This window comes from Talpa occidentalis, unplaced genomic scaffold (assembly GCF_014898055.3).
Source record: "Talpa occidentalis isolate TD23 unplaced genomic scaffold, MPIMG_talOcc4v2.1 talOcc4.3, whole genome shotgun sequence".
Taxonomy (NCBI): domain Eukaryota; kingdom Metazoa; phylum Chordata; class Mammalia; order Eulipotyphla; family Talpidae; genus Talpa; species Talpa occidentalis.
The window spans coordinates 151325049-151352855 of record NW_023603184.1 but is presented as its reverse complement, the minus strand read 5'-3'; the positions used below and the strand labels follow the sequence as shown (position 1 = coordinate 151352855).

At 71.9% G+C, this 27807-nt stretch overlaps 1 protein-coding gene across 1 annotated transcript; it reads left to right on the top strand.

Moving 5' to 3' along the window:
* The first annotated feature begins 210 nt into the window (after positions 1 to 210).
* ANKMY1 (ankyrin repeat and MYND domain containing 1) lies at positions 211 to 27443 on the top strand. Its single transcript, XM_054700192.1, has 17 exons — positions 211 to 571; positions 3083 to 3272; positions 4167 to 4310; positions 9381 to 9853; positions 10801 to 11017; positions 11295 to 11459; positions 12507 to 12952; positions 13696 to 13867; positions 14477 to 14617; positions 15243 to 15383; positions 15828 to 15935; positions 16432 to 16563; positions 17184 to 17297; positions 17483 to 17648; positions 22054 to 22132; positions 22557 to 22723; positions 27298 to 27443. Exons 1-17 carry the CDS (start codon positions 435 to 437, stop codon positions 27411 to 27413), a joined length of 3108 nt encoding a protein of 1035 aa, XP_054556167.1. The 5' UTR covers positions 211 to 434; the 3' UTR covers positions 27414 to 27443.
* The last annotated feature ends 364 nt before the right edge of the window (positions 27444 to 27807 follow it).

The window sequence follows — 27807 nt, the reverse complement described above, 5'->3', positions numbered from 1 at the left end:
GAGCGGGTGAGGGAGGGGCCGGGCCCGGTGGCCGCAGGACCTGCTCGTGGCTCGAGGCTGGGCCGACCCGCTGTCCTCCTCGGAGAGGCCAGGCCGACTTGGAGCCCGGCGCGGGTGAATGTGTGGCTGGGTGGGGCGGTGGCCCCGGACCGGGCCTCTGCCACCCTTCCGCCCGCAGAGCCTGCTGGGGAAGGAGACCCTGCACCGGCAGGGCATAGGACAACGGCCTCGGGCTCCCAGGGGAGGGAGCACAGGACACCCCTGGGTGCTGGGCAAGGTCTCCCCCAGGGGGTTTCCAGCAGGCCCCGCCTTGGCGGCCTGGGGCAAAGGGTCTCCTTTCTCTGAGGCCTGTGGGGTTGCGGTGGGGTCCCCAGGCACCTGCCAGAGCCCTGAGCCTGTGTGTTCCCAGCTTCACTTCCAGGTTTGGAGCAGACATGGAAGGAAGCCCATCCCCCTTAGCCTCAGATTCCCCGGGAGCCCCACGGGCCTCCTGCCCGGTAGAGCAGCTACAGGGGGCTCCGAGGACCGAGGACTTGAGGATCCTGGGGAGCTCCACGCTCTTCTCCCAGAGGTGCGAACTGCCTCAGTTCCAGTACCAGATGTAGCTGGGCCCGCAGGGGGGCAGGTGTTAAGCTTCCCAGTGGGAACGGCCTGTGCCAGGGTGCCCACCCATCTCCCTCCACTCCCTCACCCCTCACCGCCTTGGGGATGCGTCCCAGGGAGCTGGCATGGCCTCCGTGCACAGCCGGCCGTGAGGTGGGAGCTCTCAGGCCTGTTCCAGATCAGCTGCTGCCTCGAGCTTCAGCTCCACCCATAACCCCCTGTGTTGCCCATCATGGAGCAGCGTGCCCGTACGCTGGACGCTGCCCCCCAAGTGGTGGCATTAGGAGGGAGTTGGGTCTGGATGAGCCCCGGAAGGGGCTGTGTCCTTGCAATAGGGCAGAGAGGCCAGGGTGCTTCCTGTCCACCCAGTGAGGACAACAGGGAAGCAGGCCCTGGCCGCCCGGTCTGCCGTGCGCCGAGCCCAGACCCCTGCCCCGGGTCTGTGGGAAAGAAACAGCAGCTCTGCAGCCACCCGGGCTGCGGCTTTGATCTGTTCGCCCCGGACTGCAGCCCCATGTCAGCTGTGAGGAAGCTGGGTCTTGAGAAGTGCCTGCCCGGTGGCAAGCACACGGCTCTGCCTGGTCCTGTCCAGTGACCCTCGGTGGACCCCAGCCGGCCGCTTACATTAATGACGTTCTTGGCTTGCCTCCAGATTGTTTCCATCTAATTTCCTTTTTAGGAAAAAATGCAAACTTTCCTCATGTCCCCTGTAGATCGTTTCCTCATTTTTAAAAGTTAAGTAAGCAGCGTCTGCTGTGCGGAGAGCAGCGAGAGAAGATGGCGCTCGCCAGGCCTGTGGCCAAGCGTGCTTGCGGGCGTCCGTCCCCTGCGCCTTTCTCTGCACCGACATCCCTCCCCATGCCCCTCTCCCCATGCCCCCCTCCCCGTGCCCCCCTCCCCATGCTTCCCTCCCCATGCTTCCCTCTCCGTGCCCCCCTCCCCGTGCCCCCCTCCCCATGCTTCCCTCCCCATGCTTCCCTCTCTGTGCCCCCCTCCCCGTGCCCCCCTCCCCATGCCCCCCTCCCCGTGCCCCCTCCCCGTGCTCCCCTCTCCGTGCCCCCCTCCCCGTGCCCCCCTCCCCGTGCCCCCCTCCCCGTGCCCCCCTCCCCGTGCCCCCTCCCCGTGCTCCCCTCCCCGTGCTCCCCTCCCCATGCTTCCCTCTCCGTGCCCCCCTCCCCGTGCTCCCCCCGTGCTCCCCTCCCGGTGCTCCCGATGTGGGCGACTGCCCCGAGTGCCCGAGGCTGCAGTGTGACGCCAGGTTTTGCGAGAAGGAAGCTTTGTTGCAAATGGGTTGGCAGGGCGCAGTGGGGCGGCTCCCTCTGCCCGGGTTGGGAGGGACGAGGTGATGTAGTTTGGGGACCAGCGTGGAGGACAAGCAGCCCCTTTCCCGGCCGAGGCGCGGAGGGCCGGCCTCGTGGTTGGCGCGGAGCCGCGCGTGACGCTTCCTTCCTGGCGTGCGGGGTGTCTGCAGCAGCGCCTGCCCCGGGGCCTCCGTGCGGTGCGCTCGGGCTGCAGATGGAGTGCACGTGGGAGCCCCGGAGAGAACGTGGGGTACTTTCCCTGTTCCCTCTTCAGCCCTGAGAGCAGTTTAACCCTTGGGCGGGGTCCCCCGACGAGGCGGCCACGTGGGATAAGGCAACCCAGTGACCCCCTTCGCCGGCCACCTCTGAGACTTGGCCCCGCATAAGGTTGCAATGTCAGGTCCTGGGATTTAGGGGTTTCTGGAAGGAGGGGACACAGGTAACGGGGTGGAGCCCCGGCCGGAAGCCCCGGCCACATCGCTGCTGCGTGCGGGGCCTTCTCGGGCCTCTGCGGGTGCGCGGGGGGCGTGGAGGAGTGTGCCCAGCGGGGCCCTGATTTCGTGGGCAGGCGGAGGCGTGGCCCGGGGCTGGCCCTCGGGGGCCAGCTGGTGGAGGGCCCGAGCCTGGGGGCTGCGCCCCGTGCTGGGCGGCAGCAGAGACGCCGGCGCGCCACGGAGCCTGCTCTCACGTGGCGGCTTGAACTTCTGGGCAGTAAGAGCAGGACAGACGCGCCCACCCGTGCCTGTGCCCGGCCCCGGCTGTGCCCCTCCGTCCTTCCGTCCTTCCGTCTGTCCGGCTCACTGGCGGCCCCTCCCCCGGCACGGCCCAGCCCGCCCCCGCGCAGGCCTGTCCTCCTCAGACCCTGCCTTTGTCCCCACATTGTGCTGCGTCTGCGTCCCCGGCGTGGGCAGCGCCGGGCTGGACAGGAGACCCGTGGGGGCGCCGCGCTGCTCTCGGGGACGGCCCCGGCACCCGGGCGGGCCCCTCCTGTGAGCTGGGCAGGGCCGCACGTCCCGTCACCCCCGCTGGTGGCGCAGCCCCGGGCACCGCCGGGCATCGAGCCTCGGTTTCCCTGTCTGGGCTCCGGGGAAGGCCACGGCTCCCGCCCGCGCCGCGCCGGGAGGGCGAGGAGATGGGCGGGGCTCCGGGCTCACGTGCTCTGCCTGGCCCTCTCCCAGCGACACCCCGGAGGCCCCGGAGGACGAAGAGGAGGAGCCCCAGAGTCCGCCTGGGGAGCAGGGCCTGAAGGACACCCCCGTCCCGCTGGCGCAGGGCATGCAGGAGTGGCCGGACGGCTGCGTGTACCGAGGCCAGTTCGGGCTGGGCATGAAGCTGGGGCACGGCGAGTTCTCCTGGCCCACGGGCGAGGTAACTGCCCGCCTCCCGGGGCCCTCGGGCCGGGGCACGCTCTCCTGGGCTCGCGGGCGGCGCCCCTGCCTGCCTGGCTGTCTGCAGGCTGCGGCTCGGGCCCGGCGCTGCCGAAGGGAGGCTCCTGTCCCGGGCGGGTGTCTGGGCCGCGCGTGGCTGCCGTGAGCGGGGACCTCAGACGCCCATAGGCCGGGGACAGGGGCTACTAAGGAGCAGATGGAAGCGGGTTCCAGCGCCCTGCCGAGGCTCCCCCGAGACCCTGCCGCTCCTGGGCAGCCGTGGGGTGCAGACGCTGACCGTGTGGTCACAGCCCGCCCGGCAGGGGCAGTTCAGAGCAAGGGTGCCCCCGTGAGCCCGCAGAGGCCCCTCCAGACACCTCGCTGAGGCATCCGGGCCAGGGGGCGGGGCCGCGGGGCCCCCATGGCGGCTGGCTGGGGGGGCGGGGCCTGTGCTGGCCCAGAGCAGCAAGGCAGGGGTGGGGCAGGGCCGTGGGCAGGAGCAGCTGTGCCCGCACATCCCCCTGGAGGTCAGCGGCGTCCCTGAATGGAAGGGCCGGCACTGACCCTTGCTGGGGGTCTGGAGGCTGGCGGCGGGCAGCCCTTCTTCAGGGTGGAGCGAGGTTGGGGTCCGCAGCCTGAGGGGGGCCCTCCTCGGCCAGGGCTCCTCAGCAGAGGCCGGTCCTGCCGCGCCCCACGGTGGGTACCTCCTTCCTGACTCAGGCTGTCTCCGAACTTGCAGGCCCCCCAGCCCCCTGTGCCTGGGCAGGAGGGAGCATGGCCAGCAGGGGGCTGACCACCTGGCACCCGCCTGCGTGATTTAGGTGACCGAGTCCCCGAACTTGAAGGTCTCGGCGGCCCCACGGGTCCCCTGCCGACCGCCCCACTCTGTTGGCAGCGCTACCACGGGCAGTTCTACCGGGACCACCGCCACGGGCTGGGCACCTACGAGTGGCCGCAGGGCTCCAGCTTCACGGGCACCTTCTACCTCAGCTCCCGCGAGGGCTACGGCACCATGTTCCTGAAGGCTCGGCTCTTCCAGGTGAGGCCCAGCTGCCCCGGTGAGGCCCGGCTCCCCAGGTGAGGCCCAGCTGCCCGGGGCGGCCCCACAGCCTGCTGGCACCTTGCCTCTGCTAAGCGCTTGACTGGTAGCGCTGCGTCTCTCTGAGGACCTGGTGGAACCGGGACGGGCTCCCCGAGGAGACACAGGGAGGGACAAGCTTGGGGCTGTGGACCCTCCATGGACAGGTGCTGGGACATTTGCTTTTTGCTGATCTAAGCTGGATCCTTCCAGTGCTGGTGTTGGGGCTCCGCCTCCCCTGGGCTGCCCTCCTGGCTTTGCAGACACAGTTCTGGGGGTTTTACCCAACATAAATCAAGCTACAGAAGTCTGTCACCCCAAAATAGTGACCTGTGCCCCTTGGGACAAGCCTCCCCTCAGTCTGGCCCCTCTGGGCCGGGGGTGCCTTAGCCCTTGCAGGGATCTCACCGCCGTGGAGCGTGGGGTCTCCGACTCAGCTAGTTGCCCTGAGACCTGCCCCGCCATGCACACGTGGGGCAGTCCCTCCCCCAGCCGTGGCCTCCTGGTGTGCCCCCACGGCTTCCCCAGCCCCCAGCCCCCGAGCAGAGTTTGGGCTGTTCCCAGCAGTTGGAACCATGAATAAAGCTGCCGTGAATACAGGGTTTGTGAGTGTGTGTGTTCACACGCATGTGCGTGAGCAGGTTTTTGTCTCAGTGGGTGTGTGGCCTAGGGGTGGGGCAGTGGTCGGTGTGGACCAGTGCTCCTTCCTCCAGGCGGCCAGCCGGGCTGCTGGCCCTGGACCCGGCGCGCCCGTGGCACGGGAGGGCCCAGCTGCTGCACGGCCTGGACCGGGGGTCTGTCGGCTGCATCCTGGCGGCGGCTGCTCCACGCCGGGCGGCCTCCAGGCTTGGCGCACTCCCCGCGCACCGTCATCATCGTGGGCGTTGGCGTCCTTCCTGGCTGGCCTGGGCTTTCTCCTTCCCTTTGCTCAGTCTCCCTGGGGCCATTGTGCTTGCGATCGCTTCCCCCAGAACCTTCCCCTGGCGTGGCGGGTCTTCCTCTGGTTGGGCCCATTTCAGTACCGGCTTCTTTATTCTTTTCTGCCGACACATCTGCTTCCGCTGGCTGGTTTTCAGCCTCTCCCCTCCCTGACTCGGACTGAAGCGCGCAGCTCCGGCGACGGCCCGCGCTCCTTGCTTCTCATTTGGTTCAAAATACATTCCAGTTTCCCTCGGACTTCAGTCACGCTCCTTCGGTGAGTAGCACTCGGTGCTCAGAGTGCACTGGGTTCCTGCAGCTCCGCGTGGTTTTGGTGCTTTGGAGCTCGAGGTTTGCCTTATGACGCTGACAGCGGCCGACTTTGACAATGTTCTGCGAGTTCATGGAAAGAACACGCCTGTTCGCAGCTGTCATGGGAGCGCTTCACGTGTGGCTGGGCCCCAGATCTTTTAGGGGCTCTGTGTACTCTCTGTTCCGCCCCTTCGGCCGGTGAGTAGGAGAGGTCCGAGAGCGCCTCCCGCTCTGTGGATTCTTTTACTTGTTACAACTGGGTCAGGTTTTGCTTTATGCATTTTGAGACCCTGTTATTCGGTGAGTGGAGGTTTAGATGCGTTCTATCTCCCTGTAGGTTCTGCCTTTTATTTATTATTTTTAAAGATTTATTTATTTTATACAAGAACCGGGGCACAGGCCAGAAGCGCAGGAGGGTGAGGGGACTCAGCAGAGACAGAGCGGGGAGCAGAGCAGGCAGACTGACGAAGTACGCTGCTGAGGGGAGCAGCGGGCGGCAGTAGAGGTCTGAGCGCCATGTGGGAATCTCCCTGGCTAGCCGGGATCGAACCTGCGCTGCAGAGGCTGCGGACAGCTTCACAGTGCTGCGCTCATCCCACTGCGCCACGGGGGAGGCCTGGTTCTGCCTTTTAATAGTGTGATTTACTTCTTGAAAAAACCAATCAAACAAAAACTCTTGTAATGCTTCATGCCCCAAAGTCCAATGTTTAGCTCTTCATCAGACTGTGTTGGCCATTTAGAGTTATTTTCCTGCCCTTGCCCCATAATCTAACTTTCGATCTTTTCCACCGTTTTGGATACTCTTCTTCCTTCGGAGAAGGTGTGTGTGGAGCAGGGGCGCGGACAGAGGCAAAAGGGCAACAAGGCAGGAGGCCGGATGGAAGGACGGGGTGGCTGCCCCCTGCCGGGCTCTGAGACCAGAGCGGCCAAAATGTCCCAAGGGCCAAAAACCAAAACCAAGTGTCTAACAAAGGACAGTGTCCACTAGAGGACAGGTCAGTCTGCGGGTCTCACCCACATGCACAACTGCAGGAGGCCTCGGCTCTGGCAACACCCACGCGCACGGGTGCAGCTCACACACAGGGTGACAGCGCTCATGTGGCCACGCGGGGCCACCTCACCCTGACGCGTCAGTGATTGTCCCGCCGGTCACCAGGTGTCTGGGCACCACTGACCAGTGTGAGGGCCACCAGGAGCCTGGGCAGCACGGGCCGGTGTGAGGGCCACCGCTGGCCCCAGAGGCAGGTCAGAGACACCCCGTGTGACAGTGCCCGGGTCTCGGGCTCCTCCAGGCGGCGTCGGGCGGGACTGGCCGTCTGTGACCGAGTCCTCCGGCCCCTCCCTCCTGGGGGCGGCTGCTGGACGCTTTCCTTTCTCTGGGGGCCGCGATGGTCCTCCCCGCCTCCCCCTCCCGCGGGCAGCGCCGCCGTCGCGGCCACTTCTCCTCAGGCGCGGCTTCCCCTTTCCTCAGCGGGCCCGGCTTGTATCCCGGGGAGCCCTGCCCACAGCCTGAGCGGCCGCCGCTCCGTCCTGCGGCTGACTGGGCCGTTTAGCCCCGGTGAGCTCAGAGCTCGCGCCTGACGGGTCCATTGCCTGCTCCGGGCGGTGCCCTGTTACATGAGAGGGCCCTGAGGCGCCCGGCCCCCCACCCCCCACCCCCGCCAGCAGGGCTCCCTCCCCGGGCCCCACACAGCAGACCCCCCCGCACCCTCTCCGCCGTCCACGGCGGGCCCGGCACCTGCGCGAGGCGGGCCGGGGCCCCCGCGGTGGAGGCGCAGCCGCTGGGCCAGCCCAGTCGCCGCCCTGTCCGGGCCGCCCGCGTGTCCGCCGCGCCCGGCCGCCTGGGGGCAGCGGGGAGGGGCCGCCGGCCGCTGAGGACCCGGGAGGTGGGCAAGGGCCGGCGCCTGGGGTGGCACAGCCTGAAACCCCGGGAGGCCGAGCGGACGGGCTTGGAAGTCGCTCCGCGGACTCCGCTCGCCGTGACGCGGCCTCCCGAGCCCGCCGAGGGCCGCCTGCGGTCCAGCCCCGCCTGCACCCTCCGGTGTGCCCGCCCGTGTGCCTGCCCGCACCCACCCGTGTGCCCGCCTGTGTGCCCGCCCGTGTGCCCGCCTGTGTGCCTGCCCGCACTCATCCTTGTGCCCGCTTGTGTGCCCACCTGCACCCACCCGTGTGCTCGCCCGTGTGCCTGCCCGTGTGCCCACCCGTGTGCCCGCCTGTGTGCCTGCCCGCACTCACCCTTGTGCCCGCAGGTGTGCCCGCCCGCACCCACCCATGTGCCTGCCCGTGCGCCCGCCCATGTGCCCGCCTGTGTGCCTGCCCGCACTCATCCTTGTGCCCGCCCGTGTGCCCGCCCGTGTGCCCGCCCGTGCCCGCCAGCTGTTTGCTGGGCTCCACTCTGCGCTGGGTAGACGGGGCAGCTTGAACACGTCACTTGGCTTTCGGAGGCTCAGTCTGACACTTTCTACCCTTCCGTCACCTGCCAACCCCGCCGCCTCCTTTGTCAGGCGCTGCCCCTTTCCGGAAGGTCCCACGCGGGGGCCGCGCAGTGCAGGGACACACCTGCCTCGTGATGTCCGTGCCTTCCGCGCCAGCCGCGCCCGCGCGCGCCCCCGGTTCTGCACGCTGCCCCAGCCGCTGTCCCCGAGAAGGGGTCAGCGCGCCCTCACCCGCAGGACGGGCTTCCCCTCGCTGACTCGCCGGCAGCTGCTGAGTGCCTGCAGGCCTGGGGTCACGAACACAGCTGTTCGGGACAGTTGAGCATTTTATTTTCTCTTGACTGAACCACATGCTAAGTGTAGGATACTTTTTTTAATTGAATAGTTTTATTTTTTTAAAGATTTATTTATGTATGCACACAAGAGCTGGGGTGCAGGCCAGAGCTGCCGGGGGTGAGAGGACTCCCCAGAGACCGAGTGGGGAGCAGACCAGGTAGATCCACTGGCACACACTGCTGAGGGGAGCAGCGGGGAGACAGGAGGGTCTGCTGCGCCCTGTGGGCTGCTCCCTGGCCGGGGATGGAACTCGCACTGCAGAGGCTGCGTCTTAACCCCCTGCGCCACCAGGGAGCCCAGTGTAGGATAAATTTGATAAGCAACAGAACAGTGGTTTTTCAAAGTGGCAGTGCCGTTGTCCATGTCAACTGCCAACATGGACGTTCCAGTGGCTCCCCCCCTTTGTGATGTCTTACTGTGTTTGGCTTTGCAATGCCATGCGCATGATCTTGAGCATCTTCTCACCTCCACTGCAGGGGACACGTGTCCGGGGAACTTCTCTGTGCTCCCGTGCCAGCTCTTCTCCCGGGGTCTCCTTGTCACGGGGGGTGGCCCTGCTGGTTGCCATTCCTCGCCCAAGGCCCTCCTGGCTTATCCCTCTTCAGTCTTCCACCCACAGGCGATTTGCTTGCCGTGTGCCATGGAATTGTCCGCAGAGGCCCGGAAATCGCTGCAGTCTGCTGGGCTCATGGGAGCAAGGATGAGCTCCCCCCACCCCTAGTTCACACCCGCCTCGACACCCGCTTCCACCCACTGCTGGCGCAGCCTGTTGGGGGTATTTGGGCTGGACGCTCAGTGTTCACGCTGTGGGGGGCCTGGGGCTCAGCACACGTGAGGCCGCCCTGACACTGTGTGGGTCCCACCTTCTCCACGAGGCCACCGCTTGGCCACCCGGGGCGGCACACTCCCGCCAGCGCTCCCGGGCCCGGGCATGTCAGCCTCAGCACTCGTCAGAGCAGCGCGTTCCGTAGGACTGTGGTGTCTTGCTCCTGGGAGGAGCCGAGGCTGCTGACACCTCTTTGCCCGGCAGGGGCTGTACAAGGCGGACGAGCGCTTCGGGCCCGGTGTGGAGACCTACCCCGACGGCTGCCAGGACGTGGGGCTGTGGCTCCGGGACCACCTCATCCAGCTGTGCACCGAGGTCCCCGGGGCCTTCTCCATCCGCAACTACCCCGAGTTCCAGGACTTCCTCACCCAGCCCACAGCAAGAGTCAGCCTCGCCGACAAGGGGGAGCCGGGCTGGGGCCTGAGCGAGGAGCAGGACCCCCTCTTCTACGACTACAAGCGCTTCCTGCTGAGCGAGGACCTGACGCTGCCCCCCGAGCTGAGCCTCTACTCCACGGACAGCGGCCACCTGCCCATGACCAGCGCCCTCTGCCGCGACCTGGACTCCCGCATCTTCCTGAACGGCCTCCCGCCCTTCGTGGAGGACGCGGAGCCCTGGCTGGTCAGGAACGAGACGCCCCTGCTGCTCCGGATGCAGAGGCACGCCTACAGGTTCAGGTAGCTGTCGCGGGCGCCGGCCGCCTCGGGGGCCATGGCCGCTGCAGATTTGTGCGGACAAGGGCCTCGGTGTGCCTGACCCAATGGGGGCGCGGAAGGCCCCTGGTGTGGAGGGCTGCGGGGGCCCCTCATGTTCTCACAAGGAGCTTGTGAAGTGCTGGGGCTGCTGCCTGCTCTGGGGCAGGAGGGCTGGAGGTCGGGCCCGGAGCTGGGGTGCTGCCCAGGCCACGGAGCCCTGGGCCGAGGGGCTGTTTCCGGCCTGTGCAGGCTGCGTGGGGCCCCACAAAGAGGAGCCTGGGGTGCCCTGGGGCACGGATGTGGGCTGGGCCAGAGGCCACCGGGCGCCAGGCGTGGCCGGTTGCCGGGGCTGGCTGAGCCTCTGCTGGGGGCAGGAGGGGTGGAGAGGCCCCGCTGGAAGGGGCGAGCGCCCGAGGGGAGCTTCTGCTCCTGCATGCAGCCGGCATTTTCAGACCATCATGGTCTCTTTCCTGGACACCCCTGGTGTCCCCAGACACCCCGAAACTTTTAAGAAAGTGTTTTGTGAGCACAAGTGGCTACTTCTATGTCCACCGCCCACCTCTACTCACCAACTGCCCATCCTCCAGGCACCAGCTGAGCCGTGTCCCAAGGCTGGTGCAGAAGCTCCCTGAAACCCAGGGGGGTGTCCGCAGGGGCTTTGAGGCGGGACGGCCTGGGCAGAGCCCGGCAGAGCAGGCGGAGTGCGCGGGCGGGGAGGGAGGGGCAGGGGCCCTCGCAGCCTCTCCTGCCCAGGCTGGGCATTTACCCTGAGGCGCTGCCTCCCTGCCCTCCCCGCCAGCAGGGCAGCCCCAGGGCCCAGGCGGACAGCCGGGACAGAAGGCCCCCAGTGTGGGGCAAGGGAGCAGGGCAGGGGCGAGGCAGGTGCGGTGCCGGGGCGGGGCAGGCCGCTGAAGCCCGCTGCATTGTAGGAACAAGCGGGCCCACAGCAGCTGGAGGATGGACGCCATCCTGGCGGGCGACCGCAGCTCCTTCGGGCCCAGTGGACCCAAGGAGTGTCTTTCCAAGGAGCTGATCCTGAAGGCCCAGGAGGGGGACTACCGCTGGGTGCACAGGGCGCTGAGGGAGAGCCTGGTCAGCCCCGATGTGGCAGACGCCAGGGGCTACACCGTGCTGGCTGCGGCCGCGGTGAGCTCCCCACCGGGGTGCTCCTGTGGGCTCCGTCTGCCAGGATCTGAGTGATGGCACCCTTGTGGGGCGCCCCTCTGTCTGTGATGCCCCCAGGTGTGGAAATGAGGGGTGGGCGCCACGGTCCCCGCAACACTGCCTCACATCCCTGACACTGACCCTTTGCAAGCCTGAAAGGCTTGTGTCCCCACCCCGAGCTTGCGTGGTGCAGGGCTGCTGGGTGCTGGGGCCGCCGGGCACTTCCCGGCCAGCAGGGGCTGAGGGTGCCCGCCCCCAGGTTCACTCCCAGAGGGCCATCGTCAGCCTGCTGCTGGACAGCGGGGCGGACGTGAACAAGCGCTCGGACGAGGGCCTCACGCCCCTCAGCATGTGCATCCTCCTGTACTACCCGGCCCAGGCCTTCAGGCCCAACATCGCTGAGCGGACGCTGCCCTCGGTCCAGGTCAGCCCTGCCCCCGCGCGCCCAGGGACCCGGCCCCCCAGGCCACGGGCACAGCAGCGTGGGCCGAGACCCCTCCTGTGGGCGGGGGCAGAGGCGCGCGGGCGTGTGCGGGGCCCAGTCTCCGCTCCGTCCGGTCTGTCCACTCTCCTCCAGAGAGGCCTTTCTTAAGCCCCTGGCCCCTGCAGGCGCGGTTGCTCCTGAGCGTGAGAGGCCTCTGGGTAGGCGCGAGGCCCTGCTGCCGCCGCCCCTGCGCTGCCTGGGCCTGGGGCCGCGTGGGGCCCGGAGCTCTGGCTGGGGCCGGTGGGGCAGCAGGAGGCGGGGCGGCCCAGAGCGCCGGCTGGTCCTGAGCCGGCCCGGGCTGTGCAGCCCGCGGGCTAGTCCCTGTGGCCCGGGTGAGCCCAAACAGGGCAGGGGAGGGCCCCCACCCCGCAGGGGACTACTGGAAACGGGACCCGTGAAGCCTTTGCAGGCTGCGCTCACCGCTCTGGTGCCCGGCGTCACTTTCTGAAAGGAACTTGGTTGCCCAGGCTAAGGGGGGGCCGCACCCCGCTGCCCTGCCCTGAGTCTCCCCGCAGCCCTGTCCTCTCCCAACCCTCTGCCCGGGCAGGGAGGAATCAGGTGGACGCGAGCCCGTCCGCCTCCCTCCATCCCGGCCCGGCCTCAGGTCAGTCACATCACGGCCGCTTCTCCGGGGTGGACTCTGGGGTGGACCTCGAGGGCCGCCCCGCGCGCGCCTGGCCCCACCCTGCCTGCAGCCCCGAGGCTGGACGTGAGCACAGCGCCCGCAGGGCCCCACGCCCTCAGAGCCCCAGGCGCAGGCCTTCTGGCCTTTACCCGCCCCCTCGCGTCAGTGACGCCCTGGCCATGGCTGCTGGGCAGGTCACCGGCCTGGGGCCTGCAGGGGCCGTGCTCCTCTCCGTGGGTCTCCGGGAAGGTGGCCCTGTGGACGCGCGGCCATCGGCCCAGCGCTGGGCCTGGCTCACGGCCGACGTGTGGCGGTCACTCTCGTTTCTCCTGCCTTCTGATGCCCTCCCGGCACCTTCTCAGGACGGCCCCAAACTCCCGGCGGCTCCCAGCCGATCCTCCGTGGCCCCCCAGGGGGTCCTGGGCTCCGCGCACGAGGACCTGGTGTCCGGCCCAAGCGGCCTGGAGCTGTGGCTGCTGCCCGTGCCACTGGAGGACGAGGGCCTGTCCCAGGAATCCAGCGACGTGAGGAGCAGCCCCCCCAGGCGGGCCTCCCTGTCGCCCAAGGGCAGCGTGGCTGCGGACGTGGAGCTGGGGCCGGAGGGCGCGCCGCACAGCCTGGACGAGCTGGCCGCGGGCAGCCACGAGAGCGACTTCCAGTCCGACATGACCCTGCAGGACTTCTCCATCCGGCTCTCCCGGGACCTGCTGGAGAGGGGCGCCCAGGCCCTCAGCCTGCTGCCCGCTCCCCTCGGGGAAGCCGAGGCCTACAAGGGGGCCACCAGGAGGATGGCGCTGTCCCTGATGGAGTAGGTCCGGGGGCGCGGGGGAGGGGAGTGCCGGGGCCGTCCTGTGTCCGAGAGCCGCACACCCTCGGCCAGCGGGCAGGGCGCTTCCCAAGACCCCCAGCCGCCGCGCAGCGGGCTCAGGAGGGTCTCCCTGCGCGTGGTGCAGGTGCTCAGACCCACCGCCACGCGCTGCCTGGCGCCCCTGCACACTGGCATCCCCCACCGGCTCCCTCACCCGCGCCCCCGGCCAGGCAGAGGGCGGCCTGGGGCCTCCGGTGCCCCACGCCCCTCACTGCAGCCCAGAGGCCCTCCCACAGCCGGGCGCGCCCTCTGGCTAGCCTCCGTCCCCAGCCCGACCTTCGCCTGGCCGCAGGGCTGCTCCAGGCCAGAGCCCGGCTGCCCACTGGACGGGGCCTCCGTGGGCTTCCTCTGTGGGGCGCGCCCTGCAGGCGCCTTCCCAAGCAGGCTCGCTCTAAGGGCAGCCCTGACGTCGTGGCCAGCGGCCCAGAGGGCTCCCTGAGGGCAGTCCTGGCGTCAGGGCCTGCGGCGGGTCCACCTGAGTGGCCTCCGCGTGGGCGCGCCCCTACTTCACAGGGGCCCCGTGGGGCCTGGGGCCTGGCACTGGCAGCTGCGAGCCCAGGCTGGCTGGGGGCGTCTGGAGCTGGCGGGGGTGGTGCGGGCACTGCGGGGTGGCGGGGGGGGGCGGCAGGGGTGCGGCAGGCGCAGCTTGCGTGGCAGGCGGCCTGACCAGCCGGGTGCTGCAGGCGCAGGAGCCGCTGGCTGACCATCACGCTGCTGCTGCAGCGCGGCGCCGACCCCAACCTGAGCCGCGTGCCCATGCATGTCCTGTTCCTGGCGGTGAAGGCCGCGGACGTGGACGGGGTGCGGCTGCTGCTGGAGAGCGGGGCCAGGACGGACATCGCCTTCCCGGCCGAGGTGGGCCTGAGCGGACAGGCTGCGCCCTTGCCTGCAGCACCCACGGGGGTGCCCGGGCGTTGGGGTCCTGGGGTGTGGCTGACCGGGCCCCACGGGCCGCTGGCCTGCACTCCCTCCTTGGGTCAGCTGAAGGAGAGAGGAAAGCAGGGGCACGCCCAACCCACGCAGCCTCCCAGCGGGTCTGTGGTCCCGGCTGGACCCCACGCGCCAGCCGCCCTGCCCTGCCCTGCAGAGTCCTCTGTGCCGAGCCTGCCGTCGCCCGAGGGCAGCGGGTGGGCCTGTCCTGTCCACGCCGCCCGCCCGGTGGAGGCGTCAGCGCTCGGGCTGTGTCCCGGCCCCAGGGCAGGCCGGCGGCTGTGGGCTCCCAGCCTTCTCCGTGGCCTGGGCCCTTCGGTGGGGCACCAGCCTCACGCGGGGCGCGGCCAGGGCTGGCCGGGTCGGAGGGGTCGGAGGGGTGCCGCGGGGCGGGTGGCGTTCAGAGGGGTGACCCAGCTGGTCCGGGCCGGGGTGCGGGGCTTGGCTCTGGGGCTGCCGGGGGAGGGGGTGGCGGCCGGGGCTCAGGGCGGGGCCGGGGCGCCCGCCTCACCCGCGCGCCCGGCTCCCCCGCAGCTGCGCGCGCTGACGCCGCTGCACATCGCGGCCGCGCTGCCCGGGCCCGAGGGCGTCCGCATCACGGAGCTGCTGCTGCACGCCGTGACCGACGTGGACGCGCGCGCGGCCGACCGGGACGAGGCGTACAAGCCGGGCAAGGTCCGGCGGGCGGGCGCGGGCACCGGGCTGTCCGCGGCGCTCGGCCCAGGCCCCCCCCGCGGGGCGAGCGCGCGCCGGGCCCCGGGCTCCCGCGTGTGAGAGCCCAGGGGCGCCTGGACCCCTCGCGGGCAGGCGGCCAGCCCGGGTGGAGGCCGAGCGTCCGGGTGCTGCTGGACGCCCGGGGCGGGCGAGGCGCACGCTCACTTCTGCGCGCGCGCGTGCCTGCGTGTGCGCGAGCCCGTGTCGTGGGCCTGCGTGCGCGCGCGTGCCCATGTCGTGGGCCTGCGTGTGTGCGCGCGAGCCCGTGTCGTGGGCCTGCGTGCGCGCGCGTGCCCGTGTCGTGGGCCTGCGTGCGCGCGCGTGCCCGTGTCGTGGGCCTGCGTGTGCGCGAGCCCGTGTCGTGGGCCTGCGTGCGCGCGCGTGCCCGTGTCGTGGGCCTGCGTGTGTGCGCGCGTGCCCGTGTCGTGGGCCTGCGTGCGCGCGCGTGCCCGTGTCGTGGGCCTGCGTGTGCGCGAGCCCGTGTCGTGGGCCTGCGTGCGCGCGCGTGCAGGCCTGGGGGCTCCACGGTGGGGGTCTGGGCGCGCGCGGGGGGGGGGGGCGCGCCCTGACCCCCCGCCCCACGCAGCTGGACTCGCTGCCCTCGAGCCTGAAGCTCAGCAGCGAGACGGGCCCGCCCAGCTGCTACCACGGCCCGCCCCGGTCAGCCGCGGACGAGGGGGGCCGGACGGCACTGCACGTGGCCTGCGAGCGGGAGGACAGCGCCACGGTGAGGGGCCGGGCGCTCGCTGGCCACGCCCGCGGCCCCTGCGCCCGCCCCTGCCCACGCGAGCCCCTGGGGCCCCGGCAGCCGCTGCCAGGATGCCTGAGGGCAGCAGGGGGTGGGGCGGCCCCCAGGGGCGGCCTGGGGGCCGTGGGGGGACCAGGGTCCAGACCCGCGGTCCAGCCTGTGCCCCTGCTGCAGTGTCCTGGAAGTGACCAGTGCTGCTCCAACAAGTGGGGGCGCCGCCCCGCCCTGTTCCTTCCCGCCCCCCCTGCCCTCCCCCGGCAGCCAGCTGCGTCCTGCACCCCACTCCACCCCACGCCTGGGCAGCGCCGGGGCTGGGGCCGGCAGGGGACAGCCGCCCGCGCCGCGCCCGCCCCCACCCGCCGTGGCTCCCCCACGCGCCAGGCCGCCCGGCGTCAGGCCCGGCTCACGCGGTCTCGCCCGCAGTGTGCCCGGGACGTGGTGCAGCTGCTGCTCTCCCACAGAGCGAACCCCAACACGCTGTGGAGCGGCCACTCCCCGCTCTCGCTGTCCATCGCCAGCGGGAACGACCTGGTGAGCGCGCGCCGGCCTTGGCACCAGGCCCGGCGGGCGGGGGCGCGGCGGGGCGCCCCGGGCACTGCCCTGGAGAGAGGGCGCGGGAGGAAGGCCGGGAGGGCACAGCCGGCTCTCCCGCCATGGTCCACGCAGCTGCCCCCACCCGCTGTCCCCAGCGGCCATTCGCCCTGCCTGCCCGCCCGCCCTCCCAGAGCAGGTCCCTGGAGTGCCCACCAGGTGCCGGGCAGGCAGCATTCCAGGCGCTAGAGCAGCCCCGCGGGCCGCTCCCCAGCAGGGGACGGGCGGCCGGAGCCGGGGCTCAAGGGGGAAGCGGGGGCCAGTGTGGCCTCCAGGTGAGGGGTGGCCCCTCCAGCTGAGCGATGCGGGCTGGGGCTCTGGAAGCTTCCGCCTGGCCTCCGCCCGCACCCCTGCACTGAGCCCTGGTGTCACCCTTGCTCAGCTCAGCGCCTGCGTGGGGTGTCCCGGGGCCGCGCTGACCGCCGCCTGCGTGCAGGTCGTGAAGGAGCTGCTGGCCCAGGGCGCTGACCCCAACCTGCTCCTGACCAGAGGCCTGGGCTCCGCCCTGTGTGTGGCCTGCGACATCAACTTTGAGCACCAGCGCAGCCTGGACAGCAAGCTGGCCCTGGTGCGGGGGCGCTGGGGGTCCTGGGTTGGCCCCACGGGTGTCCTGGTGAGGGGCAGGGACCAGGCCTCTCCCGGGAGGGGGTGGGGAGCTTCTCCTGTCGGGGGTTGGGGCCTATTTCCTGGTGGAGTTGGGGGGCAGTCCTCTGGGGGGCCGGGTGCTGTAGCTGGGGTGACCCAGGCCTGAAGCTGGCTTCAGCTGCTGGGAGTGTCCGTGACAGCTCTGGCCGCTGCAGAGGGGCCAGCCAGCTCAGCGTTCTGTCCCTGAGCCCCTGCCTCCCGTGCTCGGGGCCTGCAGACACCCCCACATGCTTGTCACCCCCCACCCTGAGCCATCCCTGGGTCCTCTCCGCGGGCAGCTCCGTCTCGGGCAGGCCCCGCCCCCTCCCACAATCCCTCTCGGACTGTGGTGCCCCCAGCTGCCCACAGGGGAGGGGGCAGGGGTCCCTCCTGCTGGGTCCTGGACCCGCCACACTGCCCGGAGGCCCCTGGTGAGCTGCCGTGTGCCACCTGGCTTCCCACGTGCCCATCCCTGGGGCAGGGAGCCTCCGCAGCCCCCCAAGGCCTCTCTCCCGGGGCAGGGACCTCTGGGGTCCTGGCGAGCTCCTGCGACTGTCCCAGCAGATTGACCGGCTCCTCAGCTATGGCGCGGACATCCTGCAGCCCGTGACGCTCACGCAGGGGGACAGGGCGGCCGTGGGCACCGCCGTGGACTATGGCTACTTCAGGTTCTTCCAGGTGCGGCCCCCGGGCCCTGCGCAGCTGCCGGCCTTGGCGGGCCCAGCGTCCACTGCATGGAGAGGCCGGGTGCCAGCACCCTGCACACCCCACCTGCTTGTCGGGGCCAGCAGGTCACCCCACCTCCCCATGGGCAGGGCCGGGGCGGGGCCGAGGTCCGTGGGGTGACCGGCGCTGTGTGGCAGGACCGGAAGATCGCCCACTGCGCCTTCCACGCGCTCCTGCCCGCCGAGCGGGAGACCTTCCTGGCCCGGAAGAGGCTACTGGAGTACATGGGCGTCCAGCTGCGCCACGCTGTCCAGGCCAAGGAGAGCCAGTGGGACCCCAAAGCGCTGTACCTGAGCAAGAGAGGTGGGCGAGGCCGGGGGGCGTGGGGGTCGGGAAGCCGGGCCGTGGCCAGCGCTGGCGGCCCTCTGCCTGCCCCGAGCAGCTCAGCCCCCGCCGGCCTCGGCCCCGGCCTGTACCAGTGAGCCCCGGCCTCTGGCGGTGCTGTCTGGGGCTGCCCTCTGGGCGGGGCCCCTGGCTCTCGGCCTTGCCCTCCCAGGAGGCCTCGCGGAGAGGAGCGGTCCTGGGCCGGCGGGCCCACCGTGACGAGGACGCTGAGGGCCAGGCTGGGCCCTGAGCGGCTCGGCGGCTCCTCCTGCGCCGAGTGCCCAGTGCCCCAGGAGGCCCGGGTCGAGTTGGCGCCTCCCGCCGCCGGCCCCGCTGCCATGGGGGGCGACACCTGAGCAGGGCCTGGTGCCAGCCACGCGCTGGGCCCCGGCAGCGGCGGCCTCTGGGAGCCGGGCTCCAGGCCTGGCCCGGCCCTGACTGCGCTGACGCCCCCGGGGTCAGGCCGGCTGCTCCGCATGCGGCCGGTGGGCGAGGTTGACTCCAGGGCTGGGGTGTCCTCTCCGGGGGACTGGGGGCCCCGCGGCCATTTCTGTGACAAGGCACACGCGGGTGGGGACCGCCTCTGCCCGGAGCTGGCGCGGCCCGGTCTGGGGGCGGTTCCACGGTGAGTGCTGGCCGGCGTGTCCGCCTGCTCGGGCCAGCTCCCAGCCGGGCGACCCCCCAGCCGTATCCCCCGTGACCGCGCCTCCCGCTCGCTGACCGAGGGCGGCGTGTGGCTGCGGCCTCTCCAGGCCCCGTCGCCAGAGGCGTCCCTTCCTCTGGGCGGGTCCGGAGTTTCACCGGGTCAGTCTCGGCCGGGGGCCGCGGCGGCTTCGCCCGGGCCCACCAGCCGTCGATGGGGCCAGGTCCACACACGGCGCCCCGCGGGCCCCGAGCGGCAGGGCGGCGAGGCCAGGGGGGCCCGGGTCCTTCGGGGGAAGTCTCCGGGCGGGCGGGCCTTGGTCACCGCTGGGAAGAGGGCGCCACGGCGGGACACCGGGAGCCCCGAGACCCAGCTCCCGCTCGCGCCGGGCTGCGGGGTGGCCCAGAGGTCAGACGCGGGGACCAGGGGCCCCGGGACCAGCATCGCGGGTGACTGTGGAAAGGACGGGCGGGCGGGTGGCTGCGGTCAGCGCGGACCCAGCCTCTTCCACACCGGCGGCGGCGGGAGCCGCGGAGGCGCGTGGCCAACTGCTCCCAGCGCGAGCGCCGGGCACCGGCTGCCACCGGGCGTGCACGGGCAGGCAGGGGCCCCCAGGGCTGCGCGCTCAGGTGGGCTTGAGGCGCGGGGAGAGCGCTGCAGCCGGGAGGCGGCAACGTGTCTCGAGGAGCCGGAAGAAATGCTGGACTCGGAGGGCCCGCGAAAGGCCTGCGGTTGCCCAGCGCCCTGGGAGAGGGGCGGGCGGTGCCGGGCCTCAGACCTACTCCGGAGAGGGAGCTGGAGACCAGACTGGCTGGCACGGACGCACCCTCTGCGGGGCAGGCCTGGGCCGGGGGAATGGCCGCACGCGTGGCCCCGGCGCGGGGAAGGCCGGTCCTGAGCAGCGGCGCCGGGAGGCGCCGGTCACAGGCGCACAGAAAAGGGCCCCTCACGAGCCCACACGCAAAATGAACCCCGGACGGATCAGAGACGCAAGTGGAAGCCCCGCAGCAGCCAAACCCCGAGAAGCGAGCCCCGGCCTCGTGTCCCTGATGCGGCCAGGAAGGTTTGGGGGCGTCCTGCTAGGGCAGGGAGTCCAGGGCAAAACGGGCGAGCGGGATTGCCTGGTGGGACCCTCCGCGCGCTGGCAGAAAACACGGGATAGCCAGAGACGCCCGACGGACGCGGGCAGCGCTCCCCCAACACGTGACAGCCCTGCCAGCGCCCGGGTGCGGGGCGGCCTCGCCGACGCTGTGGGGGAGCGCCACGGTCACGTGAGCCGGCCGGGGGCTGCGAGGCGCTGCCCACCCGTGGCCCCGCCCCGCAGGAGGACCCCCACGGCATGGCGGGGGGCGGGGAGGGCTGGCCTCGGCCGTGAGGTGGGGGCCGCCGTCTGCCTCAGAAACCTGCGATGGGGGGCTCCAGACACCCCAACAGCACGCTCTCCAGGCTCACCCTGGGACGCAGCCACTTTCAACAGCCGGAGCGAGCGTGAGAGGATGACGTGCCGCGGAAGTGAGCACTGGCGTCCACGCAGCCCACAGTCGGAGGACTTGGACACGGAGAACAGGGTTGGGGGCCCCGTGGATAGCCCGAGGGCTCCAGGCCTGTGGGTCAGGGCTGTGAGCAGCGGGGCCAGCAGCCGGACAGAACGGACACATCACGGAAGTCAGCAAACCGCCGGGCCGAGGAGACGCCTGGCGGCCCGGCCGACTCACCAGCCGGGAGACCGGGGGCAGATCCAGACCTGGAACCAGGCGCCGTCCAGCCCCGGTGGCCGCACTGGCCGGTCGTGCTGATTGTTTCAAGCAGAACTCGCAGCGACACTTGAGCAGATCTGCCGAACCGGAAGGGAGGGAGGCGCTTCCCGGCTTACTTTGTGACGGGGCGTCGTGTGACGGCGAAGCCAGGACACCCCCTCAGCCTGTGCCGGACACCCCCCATCAGGACGCCCGGCAGACCCTGCTCAGCGGCGTCAGGGGTCCCCGGCCGGGGCCCAGCGGGGCTCGCCCCGGAGTTGCGAGGGCAGCCGGCATCCCGGAGTCAGGGGACGCGCCCCATCGCCAACGGGAAGGAGGCTGCGCAGTCGCTTCAACAGACGCAGGAAGCACCTTTAGTGAAGCCCAACACCCTCTCAAGAGGCAAACACAGGACAGGCGCGGCACGGAGGGAGCCTCCCCGACTAAGAGGGGGCTCCCGGCCCCACAGCCAGCGCCGCCTTCGGAGGCCAGAGACCGTGCTTTCTCCCCGCCGCCAGGAAGACAAGGCTGGCTTCTCTCCTCGGGTCTGTTCAGAGCGCCCTGGAGTTGTTGGCCGGCGAGGTCGTGCGAGAAAGAGAAACGGGTTTCCCGCTGGAAAGAGAAAGGTTGGGTTTCTGTCAGCTGGTCCCACTGCTGCGGCTGGCAGCCCCGGACACCCACCTGGAAAACAACCCAAAACGAGTATCGAGCTAGTGAGGAAATCCGCCCACACCGGAACAGGAGGCGGGCGCCATGCGACGGAGGGGCGGGCCGGGCCACGGGCCGAGAAGAGGAAACCGCCCGCCTTTCTGGGCCGCTGCGAGGACAGCACAGCGGAGCCTCAGCCGCCCTCCCGCTGGGACAGCTGCCGCGGGAATGAGGCGCCTCTGGGAGCACTGGCCGGGCGGCAGGAGACACCGGGGCCTTGGCGAACGCCCACCCCCCAGCTCCTGTCGCCCCCCGGCTCCTGTCCTCGCGCAGGTCGAGAAGCCAGTTCTGAGGTCCACAGGGAAACGCAGCGGCGCGGCCTCTCGAGAGGGGACCGTCTCCAGGGCCTGACACTCCCCGGGCCTGCACTTGGGGCAGAAGGACAGCGAGGGGGGCCTGGCGGGAGGCACGGCAGAGCGCGCCCCGACATGACCGCGTGCGGGCGTCTCCCAGCGGGCGGTGCTGGCCGCTGCCCCCGCCCGGGCCGCACGGTGGCGGGAGGACCCGCGCAGGCTTCAGCCGCCCAAGTCCCAGCAGAGCCCCGGCGGGGCCGGCCCTGACCACCCCGCGGCAGCCCGCAGAGAACACGAGCCGAACAAGCACGTCGCGCTTCCAGGGCTTCCGTGGAACATGAACGCGCGGCCACGGGACGGCGGGGCCTCTGAGGGCGCGGCCTACGGAGCGTGTGGAGAGGGAGTCTGAACACGGGCCGCCCAGCGTAGAGACGGAAGCCGGAGGGGCCCAGCGCCGTCGGCCCTCAGGCGACAGCCCCACACCAGCTGGGGCCGCCATGGGCTGGGCCTTGGGGGCTGTGGGGCGGCCCCCGGACAGCCCCCGGACAGCCGGCGCCACCCCGCATTTCTACTCGAGGGCCGTGAGGGCTCGTGGCCGTGCAAAACTCGTGCCCGGATGTCCCCCCGGCACCGAGGCGGCGCACCTGGACGCGGGGGAGGGAGGAGGAGGGGTCCCCTTCCTCTGCTCCTGGAGCCAGCAGGGGTTTCTTTGTGGGGTGTCGCACCCTAAAGGGGGTGAGGAGTGGAGGGGTAGCCTTTCTGGGGCGACTGGCTGCTGTCGGGGCCCGCGGTGCGGAGGCGGGGAGGCGCGGGGAGGGCGCAGGGAGCCTGCAGAAGCCCCGTCCTCAGGCCCCAGACCCCCCTCCCGCTGTCCCAGGCCTGCGCGGCTGTGGGGGCACCTGCCCTGCGGTGCTGGGGTGCTTGCTCCGTGGGTGAGCAAAGCCGGCTGAGCACCCCCACCACTCGAGGGGGCCCAGGCGCTAACGGGGTTTCTCTGGGCGCAGCGGAGCTCCTCCCACACCACAGGCTGAAGCGGAGGAGCACCTGCGTGGGCAAGGCGGCCGACTCGGAGGAGCAGCAGCAGTAGGTGGCGTCACCCTGGGGTCCTGCTCTGGCCTGGCGGGTGGGTGTCGGGCGGGGCCGCCGGGCGCAGTCACAGGGGCCCGGGCTGCTCCCCTGGCTGGGCTGGGGGTCCCCGCTCCCAGGGGGGCGCCCAGTGGGCGCGCTGTCCGGCCTCCGCCCCCACCCCGGGTTCCAGAGCCGTCTCTGCCTGCGGCGCCGTCTCCCTGCGGGAAGGGTGGCGCGTCCATCCAGCGCTTGTCCCCTGACACCCGGCGGCTGGGCCAGCCTGCGCCTCGTGCTGGGGGCACCCCCAACCCTGCTGGGCAGCACCCTGGGGGCCTCCTAATCCAGGGCTGGAGCTGGGGGCGGGACTGGGGAGACGGGGAGGGACCCGCGGGGAGCGGAGGGCTGGCTCCCAGTGCCAGGTGCTGCCCTCGGCCTGCAGGACCCTCCTCCCCTTCTTCAAGTTCTGCTACCAGTGCGGCCGCTCGGTGGGGGTGCACCTGGCGCCCTGCCTGCGCTGCTACGGGATCCTCACCTGCAGCAAGCACTGCAAGAGCAAGGCCTGGGCCGACTTCCACAAGCGGGACTGCGGGGACCTGCTGGCCCTCAGTGAGTCGGGGCGGGGCGGGGACAGGAGGGGGCTGGGGAGGCGTGGAGGGTGCAGCCGCGGCCAGACCCCTCATGTCCAAGCCTCTTTCCAGAGTGGTCTCTGGGCCTGGGGTGGGTTGGGAGCGGGACGTGGGGACGCCATGGGGGCAGGGTGGACTCTGCCTGCCCTGGCTCGTGGGCCTCGGGGCTGCTTCCGGAAGGCCCCTCCGCTGCTGCGGGCTGGCCCGAGGTGTGGGAGCGGCAGAGCTGCCCTGGGCCCCAGCATGTCCTGTTTGAGCCCCACCTGCCCTCGGTGGGGGGGTGCTGGCAACTAGACCCTCCTCGGGGCCACGGGGATCTGGCCGCCCCTCCCCTGCTTGGCCCGGCGGGTCTCAGAGCACTGGTCACAGCGGCGCCCAGCTGAGCGCCCCAGTGCGGGGACGGCGGCCCTGGCCCTGGCCGGGCTGCCTCAGAGCGCTGGGCCCAGGGCCCGCGGGCCGCAGGGACACTGACGGCGGCGCCCAGGTCCTCACTCGCCCCTCCCGCCAGTTCCTCACTCAGGGAGCCAGTGCCGGGACAGCTGGAGCTCCAGGGCCGAGGAGCACCCGTGAGGCGCCGAGGCCGCTCTGCCACCTGCTGCCCCTCGCGGCCGGTGTGGGCGCGGCTGCCCGTCCTCGCCCCGCGGGGTGGGGGGAGCGGCCGCGCGCGCCCTCCCGACCTTGCAATAAAGCGGCCACACGGAGCGTGCGCCCCGCCCGGCCCGGCGGTGGGGGGCTGGAGGGGGCCGCGGGGGGCGGGTGCCCGGGCGCAGGGACCCTGCAGGCCGGGCCGCCGGCCGCCCAGCGTCTGCCTGCACTGGGGCGCGGGGGCGCGCGATGGCGGCGCGCCGGGGGCCGCGGGGGGCGGGGGCGCTGCGGATGGTCAGGGCCGTGGGCGGGCGACCGCGGCGGGCGGGAGAACAGGGCGCGGCCAGTCCGCGGGGAGGGCGGGGGGGGGCGCCGGGGGGCGCCGGGGGGCGGGGATGGGGGCGGGGCCGAGCCGGCGGCCCCGCTCGCGCCTGAGTTCTCGGTGCTGGCGAGCGGGGGCTTGGGGCTGACCCCAGGGGCGCCCAGCCACGCTCCTGCCGCGGGGAGCCCGCCCGTGCTCGGGCCTGGGCCGTCGAGGGCTTCCCGGGAGGAGGCGGCGGGGCCGGCGCGGGCCGCGCGCCCGCGGGAGGGGGGCAGGGTCGGCCTCGGGGCGCGGGCGGGGCGCGAGGGCGGGGGACGCCGACGCCGCCCCGCCCCGCCCGGCTGCGCCGCAGGGCCCGGGCGCCCGAGACGAGCCCGAGCCCGCGTCCCGCTCGAGTGGCCGTCGCGGCCCGCTCCGGGCAGCGGCGCGGGCGCCGGGGGCGGGGGGGCGTCGCGCGCCCCGCTCTCCTGCGCTCCGCCCGGGGCCGCGGTCCCGGCGTCCGGAGCCCATGCCCGTGGCGGGAGCCTGCGCGCCCCGTGCGCACCCGCGCCCGCAGCCCCCGCGCCCCCCGCGCCCCGGGCGCGCCACACGCCCGAGCACTGCCGGCCCCGAGGGTGCGCGCGGCCCGCTCGCCTCTTCGGGCAGCGCTGGTCCCGGGGCTCACCCCGCCGGCCTGTGCCAGATGCGGGGCGATGCGGGGCGGGCGCGGGGGCGCCGACACCCACGTCTCCAAGTGCCCGCCGTGGGGAGACGGCGCGTCCGGCCCCCGAGGTGCCCTTGCCGCTCGGCCGTCCACGGGGTCACAGCGGCGGCCTCCGGCCCCTCCCCCAGCCCGCGAAGCTCGGGTCTCCGACCCCGCGGCCAGGCGGGCGGCTCCGGGTCCAGGCCGGGTCCACCCTGCGGTGCGGCGGCCGGACCATCTGCTCGCTGCGGGGCGGGGCCTGTGGCGCGGGGGCGGGGCCGTGGGCGGGGCCTGTGGCGCGCGGGGCGGGGCCGGGGCTGGGGCGGGGCCTGCGGGGCCTGGCGAGGGCGCAGAGGTCAATGTGGAAACGCTCCCCCGTGGGCGGCGGGCGGCGGGCGGCCTGCGGAGCCCGGGCAGGCGGGGCCAGAGGGGCCGCCGGAGCCGGGAGCGGGGCAGGCAGGAGGCCTCGCCGCGGGGGCGCCCGGGACCGCCGCTGGGGCCCGCCCTGCGGGGAGGCGGGGAGGCGCCGGGAGCTGCTGCACCCCCTCCGGCGCCCGGCGGGCGGGGGGAGACCAGCGGCCGGAGGAGCCCCCAGGGCCGCGGGAGGACCTCAGCGGGCGCCCTGGGGCGGTGCCTGGTGTCTCTGGGCTTCAGCGCCCAGGGGCGGGGAGCAGGCTCCCTGGAGAGCAGGGGGCGCCTGGGGAGACGCAGGTAGAGTCGGGGGCTGGGAACGCAGGGGTGCCTGGCGGTCCCTGAGCGCGAGGCCCCGAGTGTGTGCCCGCAGACATGTGGCGGGGTGTCCGTCCGAGTGTGGGTGCACGTGGGGGGTGTCGGAGGGTGACCACGAGGTGGGGGAGGCCGGTGGCTGCCGAGGGTGGTCTGAGGCAGCCCACCGCCCCTCCCCCGGCTACTGGGAGTGTACCCCAGCTGCCTGACTCCGCTCGCCCCGTGACCCCTGTCAGTCACCCACCTGGGCTGTCGGGGTCCTCTCTGGCTGGGAAAGAGGCGCCCCTCCACCTGCCCAGTCCAGCAGGCCTGTACACCAGGGACGACTGAGGTGGGCACCGGGGTGGGGGGGCCAGAGAGGCGCCTCAGAGTGGGCGATGTGGCTGCGGGCCTGGGTGGGGGGAGCAGCAAACTGGGGGCCAGCTGGGGGCCAGAGGCAGGAAGGCCCAGCTGTGTCTCGGGGGGGAAGTCCAGCAGGCGGCAGGAGGGGAAGGGCCAGAGGGTCCCGGCCCCACTGAGATCCGCGGAGCAATGGTGGAGGCGGCCCTGGGGCCGAGGAGGTCTTCGGGGCAGCCCAGTCCTCGGGGTGGCTGGGGCAGCAGCAGGCCCGGAGGCCACGGCCACTGCCTGGGTGCCCGTGTGAAGGCTGGGGGATGGCAGCTGCCCCAAGGGGTGCGGGTGAAGCCAGGGGCTGGGAGGCGAGATTGCAGGGAGTGGGTCAGGCCTCGGGCAGGCTGGGCAGGGTCGAGCCAGCAGGGAGCCTGGGTGGGGAGGCCGCGGGCAGCCGGAGGGGCCTCGGGCAGGCCCTGGGTTGCTGTGGTGCTTGGCCCGGAATCCCGGCGGTGATAAAGAGCCTGGAATTTGAGGGTGTCCGAGTTCCGTAAGCTCTCTGGAGAGACGGGGTGTGGGCCACACAGAGAAAGCAGTGGGGGTGAAACGGTGGGCTGGCTGCAAACCGCCAGCTGAAACAGGGTTCAGGCAGCCCAAAGCCAAGGACAGTAGAGGGCCCTGTACAACGGGCTGGCCCAAGGACAGGGCCACAGAGGACAGGCCACTGCCGGGGCCTCCCCCGCACAACTGCAGGAGGCCTCGGGTCCAGGAAGCACCGGGATTTACCTTAGGAACAGGGAGACAGAGCTCACCGAGGCCACAGGTGGGGGCTGCAAGCACAAGCAGTGCTGGTCACCGGTCAGCAGAGCTGGGCAGCGCTGGCCAGTGGGGATGGGCACTGCTGGTCCCCCAGAGGTGTGACGCCAGGCCTGGGGCTTGTCTGCCTAGCCCCTGTGGGCCTGCTGCAGGTCCCCACCCCGGCTGACCTCGGGCCTACAGCCCCAGGGGTATTCTGTGTCTGGCCCCCTCGGCTTCCTCCTTGCTGATACTGGAGCTCAGCCCCCCCCCAGTCCCCCCCACCCCCATGGCCTTGGGATGCTGGGGCTCAGGCACCTCCCCGTGCCTGCGGCGGGTGCGTGTCCCCTCCGTCCATACGCCTGTGCTGTCTCCTGGGCGCTGTCCTCCCGTCCCGCTGCTGCCCGTCTCCCGGGCGGGTGCAGAGGTGGGATTGTGGCCGGCCCGGGGAGCTGCTGTCTCCCCTTCCTGGCCCGGCAGGGTCGGGCCCTGCCTGGCGGCCAGGATGACCCCCTCCACTCCACAAGTGAGGCGCTCAGGTGGAGCCCCCCCAGCTGACTGGGGCCCCAGGGTGGGGGCTGCTCTCCACCGGAGCCCACACTTTGGGCTGCAAGTGCCGTGTCTAGACAGGGCAGCGCTCCAGGTGGAGGGTGCAGTGGCCCCACAGGGAGCAGAGTGTACCCCGCCTCATGTCTGTGCACATGTGCAGAGTGGGGGTGCCTGCCTGTGAGTGTAGGTGTGTGCACACCTGTGCAGACCGGGAGCATCTGCACTTGTGCCCATGCACCTCCGCTGGCAGGGCGAGCATGCAAGCGCGCACGCGACAGTGGGCACCGCAGACACCACGCTAGCCCGCCAGGCTGCCCGTGGAGACTCCTGGGGCGAGGGGTTCATGCCCCTGGCGTGTCGGCTGGGTCTGTGGCCTCCCTGACTCCCGCGAGGAATGTTGGGGTCAAGCGGGGCTGTGCCAGGTGGCCGGGCTCGGAGTCGGGGGCCCAGATGTGGGCATGGCTGGCGGGCGCTGCTCCCAGCAGGAGGCCAAGGCCAGGGAAGCGTCCCCATTCCTGCTCACGTGCTGCGCAGGACGCACGCCTGACCGCCCCGCCCCAACCAGGGCGCCTGGTGGAGAACGGGAAGCCCCCAAAGCCCGCGGTCAGGAGCCCGCGGCAGGAGCCCCGGCAGCCAGCTGGCCACAGGAAGACCGTGTTCTCCTCCTACAGCCACGGGTGAGGGACTGCAGCTGGGCCTGCGCCCAGAGGATGGCTGCCCCCTGGGGCCTCGCCCTCCCCATGAGGACAGAGGGGGTCACACAAGGGGGCTGCCCTGGGCTCAGGGCGGCGGGGGACACACAGCGTGCTCTGCTGGTGTCCAGCGGCGCCCGGTGCTGCCAACCCGGGGCCCATCCCTCCCAGAAGCCAAGTGCCCCCTCCCAGCATGTGCTGGGGCCTCCTCAGCCTCCCACGGGGTCTGGCCACTGGGCCAGGGGCTCCAGGCCTGGTGACAGGTTGTTTGCCAGCAGACTGGCGCGGCTGCAACGCCCAAATAAAGTGACTCTTCACGGACCCGCTCAGAGTGTGTGCTTCTGTGCACCCCGTCTGTCGAGCGTCGAGTGACGCCTGCCGAG

What these genes read in the sequence shown, in the direction of transcription:
- ANKMY1 (XM_054700192.1), top strand. Translation starts at nt 435, where the DNA reads ATGGAAGGAAGCCCATCCCCCTTAGCCTCAGATTCCCCGGGAGCCCCA. An exon ending in AGGCGTACAAGCCGGGCAAG is followed by an intron (nt 14,618 to 15,242) that starts GTCCGGCGGGCG and finishes CGCCCCACGCAG; the next exon opens with CTGGACTCGCTGCCCTCGAG. An exon ending in AGCGGGAGGACAGCGCCACG is followed by an intron (nt 15,384 to 15,827) that starts GTGAGGGGCCGG and finishes TCTCGCCCGCAG; the next exon opens with TGTGCCCGGGACGTGGTGCA.